Source organism: Macrobrachium rosenbergii, chromosome 56, assembly GCF_040412425.1.
Source record: "Macrobrachium rosenbergii isolate ZJJX-2024 chromosome 56, ASM4041242v1, whole genome shotgun sequence".
In the NCBI taxonomy this organism is placed as follows: Eukaryota; Metazoa; Arthropoda; class Malacostraca; order Decapoda; family Palaemonidae; genus Macrobrachium; species Macrobrachium rosenbergii.
Window position 1 is genome coordinate 41,882,084 of NC_089796.1, and position 25,000 is coordinate 41,907,083.

The 25,000-nt window shown below is 37.7% G+C and overlaps 2 protein-coding genes across 2 annotated transcripts in view; both read left to right on the forward strand.

Moving 5' to 3' along the window:
* The window catches only part of LOC136836419 (uncharacterized), a 471,898-nt gene that overhangs the window by 182,417 nt on the left and 264,481 nt on the right, over positions 1-25,000 (forward strand). The window lies entirely within an intron of this gene.
* Positions 13,453-13,923, forward strand: LOC136836190 (cerebellar degeneration-related antigen 1-like). Its single transcript, XM_067100190.1, has one exon. It carries the CDS (start codon positions 13,453-13,455, stop codon positions 13,921-13,923), a length of 471 nt encoding a protein of 156 aa, XP_066956291.1.

The window sequence follows — 25,000 nt, forward strand, 5'->3', positions numbered from 1 at the left end:
ACCGTGTAGCAATTGTCATGACATCTATGTAGGTGAGACAGGTAGATCGCTCTATAAAGAATAACAGAGCACAAAAGATCAGTACGTTACACTTGGAGAGTTAATAAAATTTTCCTACATATCAGAAATACAGGGCATGTCATTAACTGGAGTGGGGGCGGAGTTGGTTTTCAAGAGTAGCTGTCCGTACAAAAGAAAGATGCTGGAATCTGCTATCATCAATCAAACCAACAATATGAACCTGTCAGGAGGACATTGGAAATCGGATGCCATCGACACCTTAATCCTCAAACCCCTCCTGAAGAAGATGACCCAAGAAACGCGACCGCCAGATCCATCGCCAAACGGGAGCTAATGAGGCCAAAAACCACTAGGGGAATTTGGTCGTTTCTCCTCCTTCTTAAAAACGCCACCTCCATAACATCGGAGGCCTAAGGCCACACCTTCATGTTTTTGTATATATACCATTGTAACTTTCCACCTGTCCATATTCTACCAGTGAACAGGGGCACAGAAACAAGTGCCCGAAATATATGGTTTCAACGTTTAAATAGTGTTTTATGGGCCTTCTTATTTTCATATTACACTGTAGTATTACAGGAATGACATTCATATATATATATATATATATATATATATATATATATATATATATATATATATATATATATATATATATATATATATATATATATATATATATATATATATATATATATATATATATATATATATATATATATGTATATATATATATATATATATATATATATATATATATATATATATATATATATATATATATATATATATATATATATATATATATATATATATATATATATATATATATATATATATATATATATATATATATATATATATATATATATATATATATATATATATATATATATATATATATATATATATATATATATATATATATATATATATATATATATATATATATATATATATATATATATATATATGACTTTTTATTACATCACCGTGATTCATATACAATCAGAAAGCTACAAACTTCCTTTAATATCCAATTAAATCTACCTCGAAATAATATATTTTCATATATGTTATCGAAGGGAATTTTTTAGTGATAATAAGTTACGCCGTCCGTGAGGGTCGAACCAGCGAAGGACGAGAACTCAGGACTACAGTGGACGCGTTAACCCAGTCGGCCACAAGAGAGGGTATAAGTGGATATCGGCTCCCCATATACAAATCACCCGTCGAACTCAGGTGTTTGCATTTGGAGACGATATCCACCCACGTATGTTATATATATAAATATAAATATATGTCAATGGGGAGGCGGACATAAAGACTTGTTAAAAAGGGTCAATTTATTCCCGACGATTCGTAATGTCTTCATTACATTTTCGAGGGCTGTACAAAATAAATAACATAAATTACAAAAAGGCTATAAATTTAAATTTAAAAAATTAAGATTGCACAATGGATTATAAATAAAAAAATGAAGGGACAATTAAAAAGAGCAACATGAAAAACGAAACAAAATCTCTCTAAAAAATATATATATATACAGTATAAAAGGTAAGCAGATCTGGACCAACCTATTCAGTGGCAATGTTAAAACTGAACAGAAAACGAAAGACTTTTTAACAAGTCTTTATGTCCGCCTCCCCATTGATGTATATCTGGCTGTGGCCACAGCTGTTTGGATAAATATGTGTACATATACACATATATGTGTATATATATACTCTTATTTATATTCATATATATAAATTATATATATAAATAAATATACGATGTGTTAAAAATATAAATATATATAGATATATTTACATATGTTATATATACAGATATAATATATATATATATATATATATATATATATATATATATATATATATATATATATATATATATATATATATATATATATATATATATATATATATATATATATATATATATATATATATATATATATATATATATATATATATATGTATATATATATGTATATATATATATGTATATATATATATATATATATATATATATATATATATATATATATATATATATATATATATATATATATATATATATATATATATATATATATATATATATATATATATATATATATATATATATATATATATATATATATATATATATATATATATATATATATATATATATATATTTATATGACTTTTTTATCACATCACCGTGATTCATATACAATCAGTAAGCTACAAACGTCCTTTAATATCCAATTCGCTCTACCTCGGAAATAATATATTTTCATATATGTTACCAAAGGGAAATTTTTAGTTGATAATAAGTTCGTCGTCCCACGGCTCGAACCAGCGAAGGAGAAGAACTCAGGACTACAGTGGATGCATTTAACCCACGCGCCAGCAAGTGGATATTAAAGGACATTTGTAGCTTACTTTATATATATATATATATATATATATATATATATATATATATATATATATATATATATATATATATATATATATATATATATTATATGATTTATCACACATTTTTGTGACTTATATTCAATCATGAAGCAACAAATGTCAATTCATATCTAATTCACGCTACTTCAGGATTATCACCGAAGGGGAATTTTTAAGTGATAAATGGATCGGTACCGCCGGGTCTCGATCCCTTGATACAGTACCTTCCAACGACTCCAGTCGATGGTCAAACCACTGAGTCACTATTCATCAATTAAAAATTCTCCTTCGGTAATAACTCCCCATCGGGGATATTTCCAAAGTAGCGTGAATTAGATATGAAATGACATTTTTAGCTTCATGATTATATATATAAAATGTACACACACACACACACACACACACACACACACATATATATATATATATATATATATATATATATATATATATATATATATATATATATATATATATATATATATATATATATATGTATATATATATTATATATTTATAAATAAGTAAATGAGATATATATATATATATATATATATATATATATATATATATATATATATATATATATATATATATATATTTATATATTTTTCCTGGCGATTTAGTTTGAAATATTCTCTGTGAGACAGGTATCAACAATTTAAGGTAATTTAGCCTTGTGATTCTGACTTCGTGGGTCCAGGAAAACGTAAAAAGAGGAAAACAAGGGGGAATTTCATATGAGCGTAGGGCTCTTGTTACTGAGGGAAATATTACGTAAAACACGTGGGCAAATTTAAAGAAGTGTATTTACATAAATGACATTAGTACGGGAAAGAGGAACATAAGTAGATTATTGATCCTGAAGGGGATTCCTACGGGATGAATGAAACTGGGGATTCAGACACAGTCCAAGAAGCTTCCACGAAATAGGGTCCCTCTGAAATGAGAGATATGCACATTATACGCCAGTAATGAAAATAGACAAAAGAATAATGAATTCGAAGCTGCACTGAGGGTGCCAAAGGGCTTCCACGATATATTAATGATAGCTTAGCACTGCCGACACTCGAAGAGCACGGACATTTGACAAGAGATTCGGTGATTACTGGCTCACAATTTAAGTAAATATTACGAGACAAAAGCGTGACTGAATGGAGGTCTTCCAGGGCACATTACCGTAAGACAGGTTCCAGCGTAGAAAAGGGGTCCGTGGATGACTTGCGATTTCCGAGGGCGAAGTTCTTCACGTGTTAGGATGCGGGGGCTTCACGTAAAAGGGCAATGCGTGGGAATTTCACGAAGGGCTGGGCAATGGCATGTGGGCATCCGGCAGGTCAACGGTGGAGCGAGCCCGTAGCTCGCAGTTGAAGGGCACGAGGAGAAAGTATACTTTGAAAAGGGCCACGTGGTTAGCTAAGGGCACTGCCAGGGGCAGGTGGCTGGGACTTCTTCACTCCCTGTCCCGCACACGTGTGAGAGAGAGGCCTCATGTTTTCTGCTTTTATCTCCTCCTATGGGCAGGGGGCACTTCCAACACATAGGGGGGGTTGAGTCATGTCCAGCTGATGCCCGCAGGGGTAGTTGTGCCTGTAAGAACACGACCAGACAGAGATCACTTTTGCCTCGAAGAAAGATCTGCTTAAAGGGAGTGGCCTTAATCCGTTTTAAACCCTTTTATTCTGACCGTGCGAAGTCTCGATAGACAGATGTGTCTATCGATCGAGCAGCTTGCAGTAAATGAAAACAACAGAACAAACAACAACAACAAAAGAGGGGGAGGCAATTTGCTAGCGAGTTCTTGCTAATCATAATAATATATATATATATATATATATATATATATATATATATATATATATATATATATATATATATATATATATATATATATATAAGAAATACATCTAATTTCGAATTACCATGTTATAAGGTGTGATGAAAGAAAGATCACTTCAAGATGGAACTAGGTCGAGCGCTCAGTTGCAAAATCATTGCATTCAGCAAATAGTTTGGTTACTTCAGCTGTTTGGCTTGATGAACACACAATATTGGCTCTGATTTGGGAGGCAGCCGACCGAGCTGGTATGCGAGTGCATAAGTTCGTGCGTTAGAAAATATGGATTGTGTGTCTAATTCTGCCCAAAAGTAAGTCTGATCGATTATTAGTGAAGCAAGGGCGGTATCGTCCAGACGTAGCTTTGAGTGTTCCAATCTCTTAGAAACTGGCAGATAAGGTAAAGTTCAGACTTTTCGTTTTTCTGTGTGAACTGTGAACTTGTGAATTTTACCATGTTTCAAGACACGTATGAATTTGTGGAGAGTTGAACATAACCATTTATGTCGCTTTAATATTTTATTTTATTGTGTTTTTGTTTCACATTATTAACCATGCATTTTAAACTTTTCATTATTATGCTTTGCACTTGTATATTTGTGGGAGATTACGATTTTGCTTAATTCTTCGACAGATGTCTGTGGAATTGCTGTGGTTATAGAGAAGGACACTGCAATCTTTGCAATGTGGTTATTTCTCATGTGGTTGACTTTAAGACTAGACGTATAATGTCTAAGATGGAGTGTGTGGGAGTTTTGGGTGTAAAGACTTTTCAGTCATAGTAAGACTTTTTTGGTCAGAGTAAGATTAAATCTTGAAGTAGACCGTTTTGACTTGATAATTCATTTATTATGCATTTTAATCTTTTCTTTGTTCATTCATTACTTGTTGGGTTTGTTGATAATAAATCTATTTTTGTAGGAAAGATTGTGTTTCCTTAGAATATCCATTTCTTTTTTGAGGATGATGTTCGAGAGAGAGAGAGAGAGAGAAATCTGTGTGCTGTGTGAGAGAGAGAGAGAGAGATTTGCTGAGAGGGGAAATATGCGAGCGGAGTCCGAGAGAGGGGATCTGTAGGGAGAGTGATAGGGAGAGGGGAAGGAGCTGAGGGTACCACGTCTCTAGGATAGACTGCAAGGTCCGTTACGTAACACTTCAAAAGAAGTGTTTAATCTGAAAGGGTATAACATATATATACACACACATAAATATATATACATATATATATATATATATATATATATATATATATATATATATATATATATATATATATATATATATATATATATATATATATATATATATATATATATTATAATGATATGTCTTATGATATGTGTGTATTCTATAAAAGTAATATGTTTTCTGTATTTTTTTTTATATATATTTTCTTTTATATTTCTCATGTGTTGTGAAAAATAATGAGGTGATTTTGTAGTATGTGTGTTTTTGTGCAATGATTTTATATTTTCTCTTGTGTTTGTCAGGTATTGACTGTAATAACTTTGAAAATAGTGTTTTTGGGAGATGCTAAGTGTCAGGTCTTAAAAGGGTTGGCTGGTTGTGTGATAAGCTAAGATACATCTTCCTGTAGGCATTATGTACACAACTGAATTTTTATTCAGGTGGGTGACCACTGGAAATGCTGTATGCAAGAGAGACCGTAAAAGCCACTTATGTTATCAGTTAAAGGGAGATGAGATGGCAAGTTTGATAACCATGGCCAGTTTAAAAGTTTGTTGTTTACACAATTGTTAACACAGGAAATACTTTATTAGCTAAAGAGATGTGGGATGACAGGATCAGATAAGCTGCCTGGTCCAGAAGCCTATGTGTTTATACAAGTATTCAAACAGGAAATTGTCAATTATTCAGATAAGAGTCAGGCCTATATAGTTCTCTGAGCCAGGGAATAATTACCTTATCTTTTTTTCCTCTTTAGGGGAAGAAGCCATGTTTATTCCTTTCTTTCCCAGGGAAGAAACTCATTTTATTTCTGTTTCTTCCAGGGTGACCACTTTCTACAAATGCCTAACTGGCAACTCAGGTTTCACCTCATAGAAGATTTTTGTTAGAATAAAGTCAGTTCAGATAAAGACTTGGTAAAGATAGGGTGTTCTCTCTCTCTCTCTCTCTCTCTCTCTCTCTCTCTCTCTCTCTCTCTCTCTCTCTCTCTCTCTCTCTCTCTCTTCATGTAGAAGAGTGTAAGATTGTTGTCACCTCCCAAACATATAAGTTTTTGGAAACTGTTAATAATATTTAATGTTCCCTTGGTAGAATCTGATATAAGGGAGAGAATAGTGTAACAGGCCTTAGGCAAAAGTGTATACTACTGCAGTAAAGGAAAAAGGAGTTGTGTAATGGTGTGTGGAAGCTTGTATAAGGTAAAGTGGTATTTACTTATTGTTTACCATGGTAAAAAGGTGGATATAATCTTTTAAAAAGGTGGATATAATCTTTTAAAAAGTGTAGATATAATCTTGTTAAAAGGTAGATATAATCTTTAAACAGATTTTGCCTTAGTGAAATTATTGTTGATAAACTTTTGTGCATTTTTATATGTGCTTGTTTTTACATTTCTTTTGTGTGTTCTTTTTTACAATTTCATAGTGCTACCCAAATTTTTGTGTTGGTGATTTAACATTCATTTAGTTAGTACTCTATATGTGTTGATACTTTAACATTGCATATTTGTTTTGATTTTTCATTTGTTAGGATTTCTTTTTTAAATTTGGAGTAAATCTTAATAGTGTGAATTTTGCTTAGTTAACACAATTTCTTGATAAATTAAAGTTTTGTGAATTAATCTTGTTTAAGAATTAATTAGATCTTAGTAAATTTGTGCAGATTGTGAACTCTTATTATAACTTTTGAAGTTAGAAATAAATTTTTGTATTTAAAGTTTTAAAGGCACAGTGCTTCATTTTTGACCACCAGTGAACAGGGTTGTTTGTGTATGCACAAGGTAAGTGATAGACATGTTTTGTGCTCCTCTCCTACATGGAAGTGAATGAAGACCAGGGAAACAATTATACTGTAGTTGTTTGATGGAGTGATGCCCTTTCCCCTCTAGTATATTTATTGCTCAACAGTTATTACCTCACTCATAACTTGATAAACTTAGATAGCTTTTTCAAATGATAAACAAGTTTTTAGGGATCACTGTTACCTTTAGAGTGTTCAATCGTAATATTATTGTTATGAGGTTTCAGGTATCTGGCTGAAGTGAGGTAAATTTTTGGATTTAATAGTTGTGTAATAACTAGGTACTTGATCACTTCGTGACAATATATATACACACATATATATATATATTATATATATATATATATATATATATATATATATATATATATATATATATATATATAAATATATACCTATATATATGTAATATATATATATATATATATATATATATATATATATATATATATATATATATATATATATATATATATATATATATGATTTTCCCTGGTTTTCTGGGTTTGCAGAACACTTTAACAGGTCACAACAGCATTTTACTCACTTGGCCTTGAAAATCTGACTTTACGGTCCAGGAAATCATAAAAGAAAAGAAAAAGGGATATTTCATATGAGCTTAGGGCTCTACCTCATGAGGGAATGTTACATAAACACTGGGGTTAACTAAAGTAATTGTATTTACAATAAGAGGACAAAAAAAATGGAAAAGTAAACAGTACTGAGGCTTGCAAAGCCTGGAGGTCTTCCTACTGGAGACTTGAATGGTCGCAAGGCACAGCCCAAGAAGAGTCCACGGCAAATGGGTCCCTCTGCAAGAGAGATTTAAGGATTACACGCCATTAAGGGAAAATATAGAACATACAGATGGATCGAGCCTGCACTGAGGATGCCAAGGTCTTGAGGAATGAATGAACACGACACTGGAACACAAAACACTTGAAATAGCACTGGGTAAAATGGCACAATGGATGCAAAGATATACAGGCACTCAATAAACACTTCTAAGGGCAAAATGTCGTGAATGAAAAGGCTTCTCTTGTACTTTACTGTTGGGGGGGAAGCGGGTCTCTGGCGAAGAATGATGAAGGGCGATCGCACTCGTGGCACTATACACTAGTTCACATGGAATGTTCGTTCGCGTGGTGACGAAGGAACTGGATCCGAGTCAGGAGGGTCAGGTGGTGACGGGGCTGGGGGGGTGCCTCTCAGCGTCTCATAGCGATCTCCTGCGCATGTCTAGCTAACTGCTAACTGCAAAGATCTCCCTGTCCTGGCTCCTTTTAAGGCATCTGCCGAGGGTAGGGCCCCCGATGTCGGGCCAGTATGGTGACCATGCCAAAGATGTGTCATCTTCCAGGTGTCTTGACCATCTGCTTGCATCTCCCCAGGTGTCCTGTGGAAAGACAATTCAGCACAATCACTCTGCCTCATAGAATGTAAGCAGCTTAGTTCATTTAAGCTGCTTAAGGGATTGGCACTCAACTTTTTATCCTTGCCCCTTTTGACCATGCTCTCCAAATGTCTGTCCCAGGTAGTGAGCGGGTTCCGTTCTCAGCTACCATTCTGTTGGTTGCGAGTTCGAATCTCCGACCAGCCAGTGAAGAACAAGAGTAATTTGTTTCTGGTGATAGAAATTCATTTCTCGCTATAACGTGGTTCGGATTCCACTATAAGCTGTAGGTCCCGTTGCTAGGTAACCAATTGGTTCTTAGCCACGTAAAAGTAAATCTAATCCTTCGAGCCAGCCCTAGGAGAGCTGTTAATCAGCTCAGTGGTCTGATTAAACTAAGATATACTTACTTACTGTCCCAGGTAAAGGGAAGGGACAGATCAGACCACTGATAAGTTTTATGTGTTGGTAACTGGGTCAACTTGGGATGGATATGCAACGACAACCCCACTCTCAACATTCTAAAGGGTTGGCTTTTATTGACTTCTTGCTAAACATAATAGCTCCCCACGGAAGATAACATTTGCACCTTCATTCGGGTGCGAATGTTGATAATCAAGAGGTCGGGAAAGATGCTTTATGTTATGTTACTAGGATACTCCTTCCAACACAAGCTGATATTACTTTGTAATGATCTTTAATTATAATTTGTTCATTTAAGTCTCTGCGGCACACAAAGTATATGATATCTCACTGAGGAATGAACTGAACAATTTACTTTACTCGCAGAGTGCATTGTGGCTTACAAAACAAGGCAATTTCCATTACATGAAGGTGTTTGTAAGTCACTAAATACCCTAATATGGCTGATGCTTTAACTGCCTGGAATTTGATAATCACAAGAGCTAAACTTGACAAAATATAAGTTACTGAAGGCTATGAGGCAGGGCAGCTAAGAATATAGGAAGTTGCTGTAAAATACTAACACAATGTACGTGTTACCGTTAAAATAAAAGTCTTAAAATAATCATGCACTTAATGCTAAACAGTGATTAGAGGCATGTAGTTAGTATGCCTTGAAGAGGCGGTCTAAATGATAATACAGTGTTGGTTTTAAATGATATCCCCTTCACTAGAAATTGTAATGACAATACTCAGTTCATATTTTCAATCAACGGACAATAATGGTCTACAAACTCAATGCGTAGCTAATAGCTAAAAAAATTCGCTAATTTGACAGTTGACAGTTTACAGCGGGAATTTGACAGCTGGGTGAGTGAACAAGGCAAAGAGATTATTTGCGAGTTCTAATTCGCTAACTGTAAACGATGCCAATTTTAGACGGGGGTTCATGTACTATAGGGTTGCCATTTTCTACAATTTGTATTTCGCAATTTTTTATGATTTTACTGGCTTCTGATGGATCCAATTTACACTTTTGATTTTCTGTTAATCGGGGTGAAATTTTAATGGCATTCATTTAATGTACGAATGAACAAAGCAAACAAAGAAAAAAAGGGGGGGAGGTATGAAGTTCCAATTATTACAAAACAAAAGAATTAAAACAGGCAAAGGGGATGGGACACCGCTTTCTGGATATCAGGCCACGATCCTTGTATTACAAAAGGTGGCACTATAAACCCAAGGGCGTGAGTCTAAGACTCGAGATTATTACAAAAATCAAAAGAGAATAAATGATATATTCAGAATAGCCAATGAGGGTAGAATAAAGGTAATTATTACATATGCCAGAATTATACTCTGTAGCCTGTGGAAGACAGCTAAGGCCATCTGTTAGCCCAAGGGGCTGCAAAGGTAACCAGAGGAGGATGAAGGGGTGGCACTGTGCCAAGTTGGCGCAGGTGCCAGGAGAGCTTGGAAGCTCTCTTTAAGCTACCTGGAATTATCCACGCTCGTGGTATTTCCTCCATGGACCTCTCCTACGTCAGTGGTTGTTCTCGGCCGGGGAATCAGGGGACCTGAGCCTGGAGGTGGTATGTGAGTGCCACCTGCGTCGGTTTCCTTGACAGCTGACCCAGGGACCTTCTTTGCTAGTTCTACCATGATCCATCGCAGCTCTTGGAGTTCATTGGCCAAGTGAGAGATGGCAGAACCCTGACTCGCGATTGTGTCTGCGCTGGAGTGAGACAGAGAGGAGGCGGTCGGGGGGTGGGGGCGCGGTGTGAGAGGCTCACAGGTAGCAATGACCAGCTCAGGCACGGGTTGCGAGGCCGTACCTTTAGAACTTCCGCTGTGGTAGGGAGGAACCGTCTCTCTTACCGACACTGGTAGCGGGGCCAGGCCAAGAGAAGAGAGGGGGTCCTGAGTTGGATCCCTTGAATGGAGATTGGGGGCATGCTCTGACGCTGGCACTAAGGCAGGGTCAGGCAGTATCAGTAGGTTTGTGTGCTTGTCGGTCAGGACGGACAGAGCTTGGCACTGCTCGGTGCTTGCAAGGGGCACTGGCAGGGATTTGGAATGGGATTTAGCATCTCCTGGAGGGAGATCTGGTTGGGGCCCTGGCACTGGCACTGAGGCAGGGCCGGGCACTGGAATGGGATCGGAAATTGATCGAGGGAGCCACTGTATATCGTACTCAGGTGTCACTGGTAGGAACTTCACGTCCTTATGGTACCCAGGGGGAGCCGGTATTGACTGAGGGAAAGGCGGTGGAGGATTACTCTCGCCTGAGGAATGAGTTGGGGAATGTGGACCCCTGGATTGTCGTGACTTAGGTGGGGACTGAAAATCCTGTCCCAGGAGGACATCATAGCCTCCAGGAAGATAGCTTGCTACTGCAAGATTGCAAATTTTAGACTGATGAGGTCTTGTGACTCTCATTTGAACCATAGGGAGCATCATTTTAAACTGATTTACTCCCTCGATTGTGACAAGTTTTCGTCTGTTGATGATAGCTCCATAGGGAACTCTGTCCCTTCGTATGAGGGAGATTTGTGAGCTAGAATCATCGAATGTCTTGACTCGGTGCGCGGGGTAGCTGCCACGGGGAGGGGCCATATGTATGGGACCTTCGGTGGGAGGGCCCAAGGACTTGGGATTCGTGACGGCCAAGGCAATGGCGGGAGTACTTGATTTATTATTTTTAGGGCATTTTGGCCATGAGGGAGAGTAGCCATACACCTTGCACGCTGTGCAATAGCTTTGGCTAAAATCTTTTCGCACTGCCCCTGTGGAGGGAGCGGGCGAGTTATTTGGTTGGTTTCCGGGAGAGGATTTAAGAGATGCTGTTTGCTTGTTTCAGCATTGCTCGGTGGAATGCCTGACTTTCCTACAGAACCCGCACACAATGGTTTTTTGCGAGTGCCCATTCTTCGGTGGAGGGGCGCTGGCAAGGAAGGAGGGGGGATAGATTTTCTGCCCCATTGATCCCTCCTGAGGGTGGTGAGTCTCCCACATATCAGCTATGCGGTAACACTCTGTCAGTGTCGCAGGGGCCTTTTCTATGTGTGTGGCCAGACTGGGAGGGGCATAGCACAGGAAATGTTCTAACTTAAACTTCTCTAGTGCCTCGGCTGTGCTGGTGGCCCCTTCGGACTCAAGCCAATTCGCTAGCTCCCGCTCCGAGTGGTATGCCCAATCTGACCACGTCTGGCCTATATCTCTTGTCTGCCCTCTCCATTGTCTCCAATGCACAGGGGTGATCTCGTACATCTTGATGACAGCTTGGTGTACAGCCTCCCAATCTCCCTGGTCCTCCACTGGGAGGGCTTGATAGGCAATCAGTGCCTTCCCTCCGAGGAATTTGGTAAGAACAAAGGAAAGTTCAGTGGGGGAGAGAGCGCAGCAGTCTAAGACCCTTTCGGCCCGCTCGAGCCATACTTTGGGCTTTGCCTCAGTCCACTTCGGCGTAAATGAATGGGCCTGGCTGAGGGCGCTCATCCCCGCAGCGGGAGCAGGGGGAGAGGCACTCCTTTGGGCCAACGCTTGGAGTTCATGGACACGCTGTCATTCTCGTTCCTCTCTTTCGGCCTCTCTCTCTTTCTCTCTCTCTTGTCTCTCTATTTATCTCTCTTGCCTCTCTTTCTCTCTCTCTTGTCTCTCTATTTCTCTCTCTTGCCTCTGTATCTCCTCTCTTTTCTCCTGGGCGATTCTTTCTGCCTCCTCTCTTTTCTCCTGGGCTATTCTCTCTTTCTCCTTCTCTTGCCTCTCTACCTCCTCTCTCTTCTCCTGGGCAATTCTCTCTTTCTCCCATTCTTGCCTTTCTATCTCCTCTCTCTTCTCCTGGGCAATTCTCTCTTTTTCCCTCTCTTTTCTTTCTATCTCCCTCTCTTGCTGCTCCATCTCTTTTTCCTGTCTTGCCATCTCTCTCTCCACCTTCGCAGCGTCTAGGTTCCCCTGGACCCAGTCCAGTAATTCTTGGCCGGACATTCCCAGTTCTTTTCCTGCCTGCATGTAGAACTTAAAGTCCTCATTGTGTTGGGCTCTTGGAGTCGACATTTTGACAAATTTAGTTGGTAGGGCCCTCTAAAGTTAAATGAATTTGGATTGAAAAATAAATGGGATCGGGAACCAATTTTGGTGGGGGAAACCAGGCAATTGTAATTAATTTATCTTGATAAGACGTGGGGGTGGCCCGAATGGCTAAAATGAAGAAATATACTTTATCTCTCGCATGGCCTCGGTTGGTTATTGTGGGGATAGTAGGTTTGTCATCTAGTAAGACTTAGAATTAATTTTGTCGCAGAGGACACGGAATTTGTTTCGTCACATGGTACGAGGAATTGGTGGATGTCACAGAGGACATGGAATTTGAGGCGTCATGTAGGAGGAGCGTCACAGAGGATGTGGAATTTGTGGACATCACGGAGGACGTGGAATTTGTGGACGTCATGGAGGACGTGGAATTTGAGGACGTCATGGAGGACGTGGAGTTTGTGGATGTCATGGAGGACGTGGAATTTGTGGACGTCATGGAGGACGTGGAATTTGTGGACGTCATGGAAAATGTGGAGTTTGTGGATGTCATGGAGGATGTGGAATTTGTGAAGGTCACGGAGGATGTGGAATTTGAGGACGTTACAGAGGATGTGGAATTTGATGACATCATGGAGGACGGGTTTGAGGACGTCACGGAGGACGGGTTTGAGGACGTCACGGAGGATGTGGAAGACGTGGAATTTATATTTTGTCTCTTAGTACTTGGAAATTGGATTCGTCCCATAGGACTAGGAAAGTCCGTCTCATGGGATGTGGAAATTGGATTTGTCCCATAGGACTTGGAAATTGGATTCGTCCCGTAGGACTTGGAAATTCCATCTCGTACGACGTGGAAATTGGAGTTGTCCTGTAGGACTTAAAAATGGGATTCATCCCGTAGGACTTGGAAATTCCATTTCGTAGGACGTGGAAATTGGATTTGTCCTGCAGGACTTGAAAATTGGATTCGTCCCGTATGACTTATTCGTCTCGTAGGATGTGGAATTTGGATTAAAAAAAAATTTGCTGAGAGTGGCCTGAGTATGGACAAAGTTACGGGGACAAACTACTTGGGCAATGAATGAAGATTTGGGTAGGCACGCAGGGAGGGGAAGAGGGGTAAAGGTCGTCTGACTCTAGGCACTGGTTGAATGAACCCTTTTGTTTACAAACACTGTCTGGGCTTTCCTGACTGCGGGGAAATTCCCGGTATGGGCGGATAATGGTGAAATAACTTGTAATTTTGCCTAGAAGTGGAGTTCAAATTTCGCTTTCGTAACACTTGAACTTAGTTTTAGCTAACCTGAGAGAGAGAGTATTTCAGCAATGCAAACTGATTTCGTCTTGTCCCACGTGGGAGTTCGTCTGCGCCTAAATAATTCACGATTCCAAAATGTGAATTGAAAAATTTTGTACAGAGGAATTTTTTGCACTATTCCTCGAAAAGAAAATGGTTAGCACTCGTTGTTTCCTAAATACCTATCATGAAAGGCATGCATTAACAAAATCTAACATGGTGGTTCTCTTCTCTCAGTTGTTACATGCGTCCCTATTTCCCTAATTTCCTAGGGTCAGTCACGTTTGTAAAAAATTTTGTATGCTAGGATAAACACATTACTTGCGTGTGTAGAACTTCTTGGTCTGTGTGCTTGGTATCAGGTTTGGAATTGTCTCGCATCCAGCTTAACTTTGCTAATCGCTGATTTGGCGAGTTGCAAACACAACAAAGCAACAATAGGGGGGAATTGCAACTGCAAAATGAGATCTATGGGAAGGTCGCCATTTTTATGATTTTCCCTGTTTTTTTGGGTTTGCAGAACACTTTAACAGGTCAGCAACGGAATTTTACTCACTTGGCCTTGAAAATCTGACTTTATGGTCCAGGGAATCATAAAAAGAAAAGAAAAAAGGGATGTTTCATATGAGCTTAGGGCTCTACCTCATGAGGGAATGTTACGTAAACACTGGGTTAACTAAAGGATTAAAAAATGGAAAAGTAAATGATATTGAGGCTTGCAAACCCTGGAGGTCTTCCTACTGGAGACTTGAATGGTCGCAAGGCACAGCCCAAGAAGAGTCCATGGCAAATGGGTCCCTCTGCAAGAGAGATTTAAGGATTGCATGCCAATAAGAGAAAATATAAAACATACAGATGGATCGAGACTGCACTGAGGGTGCCAAGGTCTTGAGGAATGAATGAACACTTAACACTGGAACACAGAACAATTGAAATAGCACTGGGTAAAGTGGCACATTGGATATAGAGATATACTGGCACTCAATAAACACTTCTAAGGGCAAAATGTCGTGACTGAAAAGCCTTCACTTGTACTTTACCGTGGTGACGAAGGAACTGGATCCAAGTCAAGAGGGTCAGGTGGTGATGGGGGGGCGGGGGGCACCTTTCAGCGTCTCATAGTGACCTCCTGCATGTATCTGGCTAACTGCTAACTGCAAAGATCTTCCTGTCCTGGCTCATTTTAAGGCATCTGCCGAGGGTAGGGGCCCCGACGTCAGGCCCTGTATGGTGACCGTGCCAAAGATGTGTCATCTTCCAGGTGTCTTCACCATATGCTTGCATCTCCCCAGGTGTCCAGTGGAAAGACAATTCAGCACGATCACTCTGCCTCATAGAATGGTTGTTTTAAGCAGCTTAGTTCGTTTAAGCTGCTTAAGGGAGCGGCACTCAATCTCCTATCCTTGCCACTTTTGACCGTGCTCTCCAAATGTCTTTCCCAGGTAAAGGGAAGGGACAGATCAGAATACTGATAAGTTTTGTGTTGGTAACTGGGTCAACTTGGGATGGATATGCAGTGACAATCCCACTCTCAACATTCTAATGGGTTGGTTTTTAGCGACTTCTTGCTAATTATAATTATAATAATAATAATAATAATATATATATATAATAATATATATATATATATACACATATATATATATATATATATATATATATATATATATATATATATATATACAATATTATACATGTATTCTATATATATTTGATATATTTATGTATATTTTATATATGCATATATCTGTATATATATAAAATATATATACATTTATTTTTATATATATGTATATATACCAGGTATTCTGAAATTAGAGCCCCCACCTCCACAGAACAAATGGAAAGTTATGAAGTTTTCTGCTATAACCTATCTCCAAGTATATTAATTTTAAGTTTCTTTTAAGCTATTTTTCATTTTACATTTCTTGTATTTTCAGACTGAGTGACGGAGTTAGATACAGCCATGGCTAACGACTCTGAGGAAATCAGATGGATTGACCGAATCTGGGCTATAACCTTCAGAGAGTCTAGGGGTGCTGGTGCATCCTTCATTTCATGTTCCTGGATAGCTAAATGCATTAAAAAAGATGAATCCTTTGTTAAAAGAAACTGGAACAAAAATCCATGTGACTGTCATCACGAAAAGAGTGAGAATCTTGGAAGGTCTGGAGTCCTTTCTCAGGAGTCAAAAGACATTATCGCTGAGGTAGTGGGTAGGCCAAGAAAGTCCTTACGTAAATTGGCGCTTGAACTAGAAATAAAAAGGGGAAAGAAGAGAAGTTATAGTGCTGCATATCGTGAGTTGAAAAAAATCTGGTATCAAGCCATTTCATGTTATCAGCAAGCCCAACATCACTCAGCAACAGAGAGAAGACCATGCATGGTTTTGTGGTTCATTCCTTAAAGATTGGGATGAAGCTGACTTTCTCCATGTTGCCGCATCAGATGAATTCTTCATTTACACAGTCAGGAAGCCAAATCATAAAAATGACATTATTTGGGCTGCAAAGTTGGATGATATCAGCGATGATATGTGCTATTGCCAAGTTGTGAAATTTCCTGAATGCTTGGGAATTTTTCTCTGTTTCACAGCCAAATGGTTAATGTGGATCATCAAAGAAAAAGGACAGTCATGGAATGGTGAATACTTCAGAGAAACTGCTTACTGGTGGAGTATTTCCTTTCCTCAAAGATCCTGAAAAATGTGTTATCTGTTGAAGAAGTCACATTTTTGCATGATAAGGCACCATGTTTCAAGGCTCTTCAGACATAGGAGCTGCTTTGAAACAGTGGTATTGATTTCTTATTGCCAAGTGAATTTCCAGGTAGCTCCCCTGACCTTAACGTGTGTGAAAACATTGGTAGTATCTTAAAGGATTGTGTTGAAGCGCGCGCAGTGAACTATGATGGTATACCACGCCTCGACGACCTGCGAAGAGAGGTGACCGAAGTGTTCAGGGAAATGGAGTTTGAGTCTCAGCTTTTTTTTGCAATTTGCTGAAATCATACCCCTCAAGAATGCAGGCTGTGGTACAGGCAGATGGAGGCCACGCAAAATATTAAATACTCAGAGAGAAACTTAAATAAATACCTGTTCTGAATTACTTTTGTTTTTTTCCATATCAATTTTAGTTTATGCTGTAGAGTGGGGGCGCCTTTAATTTTGAAACACCCTGTATTATGTATGTGTGTGTTTGTATATGAATATTTATATATATTTTGAATATATATATGTATATATATATGTATATATATATATACATATATATATATATATATATATATATATATATATATATATATATATATATATATATATATATATATATATATATATATATATATATATGCTTACATATACATAAATGCATAATTGTAATAAACCACAATGGCCTCTTAACTTCTGGATTTCTTGATATTTTTGGATACGCTTATGACTACAAACACAAAGATCCAAATTAAGAACCAAATGAAGAAATTGAACGGATTGAAGCGAAGAAGATGGGAGACCAAATAGCGCTAACACTGCAACGAAACATTCAACAAATGCTGGATCATGGCTGGGCGATAAAGCACCAGCAATTCTCCAAAAAGCGACGGACATCCTAAGGGTTATAGTACATCTCCAAGCCGAATGTTCATTGGATGAATGGAAAGTCACTTCGAAGCAATTTCTAAAGACACTGAGGGACAAAAAAAGAAAAAGCCAAGTAAATAAATACTTAATGTAGTAGGAATAGGTAGAAGCGCGATTCGAAAGACAAAAGGGGGAAAGAGAAAGAAGGTTACGAGAGGGAAAACTTAAAAAACAACAATCTTGTAGGATTCATTCTTGGAATAGCAGCAACATTGCCGTGCTATGGTGAAAGGCTTTGTTTGCCAACAAGAAGCAATGGCCCCGAAATCTTTGCGAAAGAAATAAACAGTTGGCAGGCACTGATGCCAGCCTCAGGTAGAAAACAATTTCTTTCTTGTACTGCACCTTGGCACTGCATACGTACATTCTTGTTTAACAAACAGTTCTTGCCATAGAAATAATATATGAACATTCAAAGTGCATTTACACAGATTTATACCCAGTTTCCTATATATATATATATATATATATATATATATATATATATATATATATATATATATATATATATATATATATATATATATATATATATACATATATATATATATATATATATATATATATATATATATATATATATATATATATATATATATACATATATATATATATACATACATACATACATACATACATACATACATATACATACATACATATACATATACATATACATATATGTGTGAATTTTTTTAATATACATCGTGACATTGTTTATATTGCTAATAGATTCACAGTTTCGTGAAAAACAATGTGAGTAATAAAAATCCACAATTATATAGTAAATATATTACTATGTAAAGAACGAAAGACTTTCGAACACCTGTATGGTGTTCCTCATCTGTGTTTAACGTTAACACAGATGAGGAACACCGTACAGGTGTTCGAAAGTCTTTCGTTCTTTTTACATAGTAATATATTTACTATATAATTGTGGATTTTTATTAGTCAGATTGTTTATATTCACAAACATTGAGCTACTTATGCCGTTTAACATGAGATTCACTATGTACCTCGCAATAAACAAACATGGAAGTGAGAGGCGATCCGTCACCGTGTGAACTCGAACCACCGAATGGCTGGAAAACGATGCCTTGACAGTGACGCTAAATATTAGGCGATCAAGAGGTGTAAGTTGATACCGATTTTGTTGAATTTAGGTTTTTGTAGAATCGATACCGTGACAGCCGATTGTTACGTTTGAAGCGTGTAATTATCAATGAAGTTTTGTCATGCTTCACTAGGCTAATTGGAATATGTACTTTTGGCTTATGGGTTGTCATATAAGGTATATTTTGTTGTTTTGGTGACCCTGTAGCGGATGATCTTAACCATTGGCCGATACAACCCAAGCACCAATCTTCCATAGTACTGTACAGTATTGAGTTCGAGATGAGTCCTGTATTAATCTGGTTCTTGCTACTTGTTATTGACGGTAGAGCCAGTTTACTCATCTTGTCCCTTTTTTTGTGTTTTGAAGGCGGCGAGGGCATCCTCTTGGCCTTTGGCTTTTTGGGAAGATGTCGGCAATGAAAGTTAAAATATGTGGTCTTTCCTGGAGTTGGTTAAAATGGTGGCCCTGTGGCAAGTTCCGTGAAAACGTGTTTGATGCAAAAGTTGGCCCTATTGACGCTCATTTTGGCTAAATGCTTACATTGACACCTACACTAGAATCTTCTAATAAAATAACGTAGTCGAATGAGCGAGCTGTCTGTCTGTTTTGACACCCGCACAAGAAGAACAGCCAGCTTCAAAACGCTTCATTTAAAAACTAGCCTTCTTTATCTTTACCAATTCGTAGCTAGATGATGATAATAATACTTTTCTATCCCCAGAAGGTAACTCCATTCTGTACTTTGAATTTTTATAAGGAAAAAAAGTAAATAAATAAGATTTTGCAAAATCGCGTCGAAGGAACCCTTTTCAACGGAAAAATACTCGGAATGAAAGACTACTTCATATTGCAAAATCACGTCGAAGGAACCTTTTTCAACGGAAAAATATTCGGAACGAAAGAAATTGACTACTTTTTTCAACTGAAAAATGCAAAAAGACTCACGTCGAAGGAACCTTTTAAACTGAAAAATATTCGGAACGAAAGACTACTTCATATTGCAAAATCACGTCGAAGGAACCTTTTTCAACTGAAAAATATTGCAAACTCGGAACCTTTTTCAACTGAAATTCGAACGAAAGACTACTTCATATTGCAAAATCACGTATTCGAAGGAACCTTTCATTCAACGGAAAAATATTCGATATTCGGAACAACTGAAAAATATTCGGAACGAAAGACTACTTCATATTGCAAAATCACGTCGAAGGAACCTTTTTCAACGGAAAAATATTCGGAACGAAAGACTACTTCATATTGCAAAATCACGTCGAAGGAACCTTTTCAACTGAAAAATACTTGGAGCGAAAGACTACTTCATTCGAAGGATCAGTTTCAAAAAATGTCATTGATGCTAACTGATAATCAGCCAAAGTATTAAAAAACACTCATAATTATCAATGGTACAGTACAAGAAAATAGTCATCATAGTAAAGCTGATCGCGCCAAAACGGAGACGACTAAGGTTACAGCTGAGGAAGGATCATTACACAACTGAACCATCCCATACAGAGTTGAATTTTTAACTTTAGCGGGGTTTCACCTGCTATGAAAAAATGTTCTTATTAATGTGTTTTAATTATAGCAATCATATCAGTAGTATAAAAAGTAATTTTCGAATTTCTCAGGTATTTATATCGGTGACAGAAAGGTAGAATTTTCAGAAAGTGAAAAAAAAGTAAGTTGACAAAGTATATTTGATAGCTGCAACAAAACATGCTTGTTGCATGAATTTATCTATATAAATTAATAGTGTGTGTATGAGGAGGTATTTAGTTAAACAGATAAGCTTATAGACTGCAACTGATATGGGGTTTGTTACCTGCGATGGACAGCGTGTAATCTGATTTTCTTTTTATTTTTCTCCCTCATATGGGGGTAGTGCCGTCAGTGCACCTCATGCGGTGCACTGCAGGCATTACTTAAGGTTCTTTGCAGTGTCCCTTGGACCCTTAGCTGCAACCCATTTCATTCCTTTTACTGTACCTCCGTTCATATTCTCTTTCTTCCACTTTACTTCCCACCCTCTCCTAACAATTGATTCATAATGCAGCTGCGAAGTTTTCCTTTTGTTACACCTTTCAAACCTTTTTCCTGTCAATTTCCGTTTCAATGCTGAATGACCTCATAGTTTCCAGACCTTGGCCTTTGGCCTAAGTTCTATATTCTATTCTATTCTATTATTTTTCTCTCTCCACTCATAAATCAATCGCGTTAAGTACTGGAAAGAACCCACGCAATATTAATTCAAAACTGCAAGAAAACAATAAGAATTGTATTTAATAATACCTAGAATATGGCTTTTATTTTTCATCGTTTTTAATACAAGTAAGGATACGGACTGACTGACTACTCGGCCATCATTTGATGTGATCCCAATCGTCTGTTGTTAGTAGCATCTCTGTCTTGCAGCACAGTCAGTCATCATGACTGATTTTGTTTCGTTTTTTGCATCTTTTGATGGGCAGTCTTATCGGTAACTGCTAATATTATGATAATAATCATTATTAAAGTAAATAGTTCAGAAATAAAACTAAGACTATACTGTATGTCAAAAATTTTTTAAAAGTCAAGATCAAGAACACAATAGGGTTGTATCGAGAATCTGATCGACAGTTTTCAGCGAAAAGGCTTTAATCCCAAGGAAAACAACAGACGCGGACTTTGTGGTGCTAAGATATATAAAATATATACGGCATAAACGGTTTTCACATAAATCTCTTGGCTATTGCGCAGTTTCCCTTGGCCAACAAGCTAAACTTCTGCCTGATTTTCAGAATACTCGTTGTTTCACTTTGAGGTGTCGCCTCTTCTCAGGAAACACAGGCACTGTGTGTACGAGTACAAGGGAAGAAGAGACAGCAACAGTGTCAGATGTGGTGGATTGATGGACCACAAACCCTGTAGCCGATTGTACAGTATTATTCCTGTGGAACAGATAATTTCATTATGATGTTCATGATGAGCAAAGATTTTTTATTCAAAAGGCATGGAATTAATTACCTTGCTAGTTTCCACAGACTGAAATTGCCATATGATAACTAAAAGAACGGGACTATGAAGGAGTAGGATGAGGTCACTGAAATAAATAAATGAATAAAGGTAAGGGATATGAACACGTAGGTCAGTATAAAGGTAACTGCGTAAGTGGAAGTAAAGGAAGAGTGGCTCGCTATTACAGTACAAGGCCCAACACATGGGAACATGGATGGCTTTATAGCCTCAAAATTATGAACGTCAGCTTGCCTCTTGGTCGCAATAGCCTACATCACTGGTCCAAACATTTTTGGGTTGCGCTTCGGCTTGGATTTACGTTCTTTTATTTTGAGATGTTTGGCTTGGTTCACGGAGGGAATGAATGGGCATCGTAGAGAATGATCATCATTTTCACCGGATTGAGTCTCTTTAAGTAAGCACAGTATTCATCCTTTGAATGATTTGAATCCGGTAGGAGAGAGTTGAAATTTAGCAGCGGTATATGCGCTACTGAATGCCGTTTAGTTACCTTTGGTAAACAATTTTAGATTCTCTCTCTCTCTCTCTCTCTCTCTCTCTCTCTCTCTCTCTCTCTCTCTCTCTCTCTCTCACATGCATGACGCGCGATTCCGAGACATAGTCTATGTTGACCAGGAACAGCTTAGGGATTCTTTATGTTGGCATGGGTAGATCGGAAATGGCTGGGTTCCTTCAGAATGTCTGTTCCAGTGGTGCAGTTAATGCGTACGATTTACTCTGTACTGTGATGAAACAAATGATTTATGAAGTATTTTTATATATCCATTCCCTTCCCAGTGTATGTTTAATTAACGTTAATATGCATTTGTATATATTGTATATGTATATATATTACCCCCACGCTCCCCCTCCCCGGAGATGGTGGGTATGATACAACTTGACCTCGAAGAGGTCACGGTAGTGTTGATCACCTCTTCTCTAAGCTGAGCGAAGCACTTTTCCTCTCTCTCTCTCTCTCTCTCTCTCTCTCTCTCTCTCTCTCTCTCTCTCTCTCTCTCTCTCTCTCATAACTAATAAACAACTGAAGGCCACTGAATTAACTCTCGAGTTACGAAGGTAGACCTCACTTTGAAAATCTAGCAAAGCACTAATTGGCAAAATGAATAAGTCACACTGACTTGCAAAATCCAAACCCGAACATAGAAAATGGGATCTTCACACACCTAACAGGGACTAAACTAAAATCGTGAGTCCAAACCTTTCCACACCATATCACCACTGAACAAGTCAAAACAGTTAAAATAAGTCTTAAGTCAACATGGCCACACCTTCATTCTCTCATGCCCTTCAACCCAGGGCATTGTGCCCCTTGACATGAGTTCACACAGAGTTGTCACTGTGAAGGAAGAAACATCCCATAAATAACCAGAAAAGTTAATTGAAATGACATGAGTAAACTGGTAATAAAAGGAATCACATAAAAATAAATGAGCACAAAAAATGTAAAATCAGGTAGCAAAAAGAAACATAATTTCACTCGGACCTGTAAAATAAAAAAAAAAAAAAACATTCTTTTAAAGACTCATTACTCACTTCAGCAAACTGGAGGACCCATCTCCAAAGAAAATCAGATGCACTGCTCAAATTGAGCGCTACAACTGCTCAAGCTCCAATATCTAGTTTTCACACATTTTCTCTCCAGCAAAACTCATCATGCCACACTCATGAATCACTTACTTTCAGGCACATTTATTTACACTTTGCTTGGCAAAGATCCATGACGACATATTGGAGAAATCCGATACTCACAATGCCATATGGGTCAGCGATTGTCACACCCTATCACAGGTCATATGGACTTCTGATCTCAATCACGCCTCGAGCACTGCTTCGGCCAAGGTTAACTTTCACAAAAAATGATAAGCCTCAGTTTATCAAAATGCGAAAAGTTCCTCATTGGATGGGAGAATATTGTACTCGGCTATCACTTTCCTAGGTCCGCGTTCGATTCTCCGGCCCGCCAATAAAGAATTAGAGGAGTTTACTTCTGGTGATGGCAATTCATTTCTCGGTATAATGTGGTTCGGATTCCACAATAAGCTGTAGGTCCCGTTGCTAGGTAACCAATTGGTTCTTAGCCACGTAAAAGAAGTCTAATCCTTCGGGCCAGCCATAAGAGAGCTGTTAATCAGCTCAGTGGTCTGGTTAAACTAAGGTATACTTTTCAAAATGCGAAAGAACGACAGCAGAAAGGTATTTGCCAACATAATGATCACGCCACCTGCTAGATCACTGAATATACGAACACATACCTCAACTTGCGACGTCACTGAAAAAGAATTATATACTTAATATATATATATATATATATATATATATATATATATATATATATATATATATATATATATATATATATATATATGTGTGTGTGTGTGTGTGTGTGTGTGTGTGTGTGTATATATATATATATATATATATATATATATATATATATATATATATATATATATATATATATATATATATATATATATATATATATATATAATCAACACAATCACGTGTGGAACAGAAATAAATTCTGACTCACATCAGGATCGAACCCAGGTCTTTCAATTGAAAGGCAAGGGCACTGCCCACTAGGCCATACAAGTCATGAAAGAAGTTGGAACCTGAGGGCAACTGCACCCAAGGAATTACCTGGTCAGGCAAACTGCCTGCATACCAGCGTGTTTTCCCCAACTTCCCGACTCAGCAATGACCAAATTGACAGCATTTCATTCGAATTATGGCGTACTGGGCAGAGCCCATGCCTTTCAATTGAAAGACCTGGGTTCGATCCTGATGTGAGTCAGAATTTAT

Coding starts and splice junctions, on each gene's coding strand:
- LOC136836190 (XM_067100190.1), top strand. CDS start 13,453: ATGGAATTTGAGGCGTCATGTAGGAGGAGCGTCACAGAGGATGTGGAA.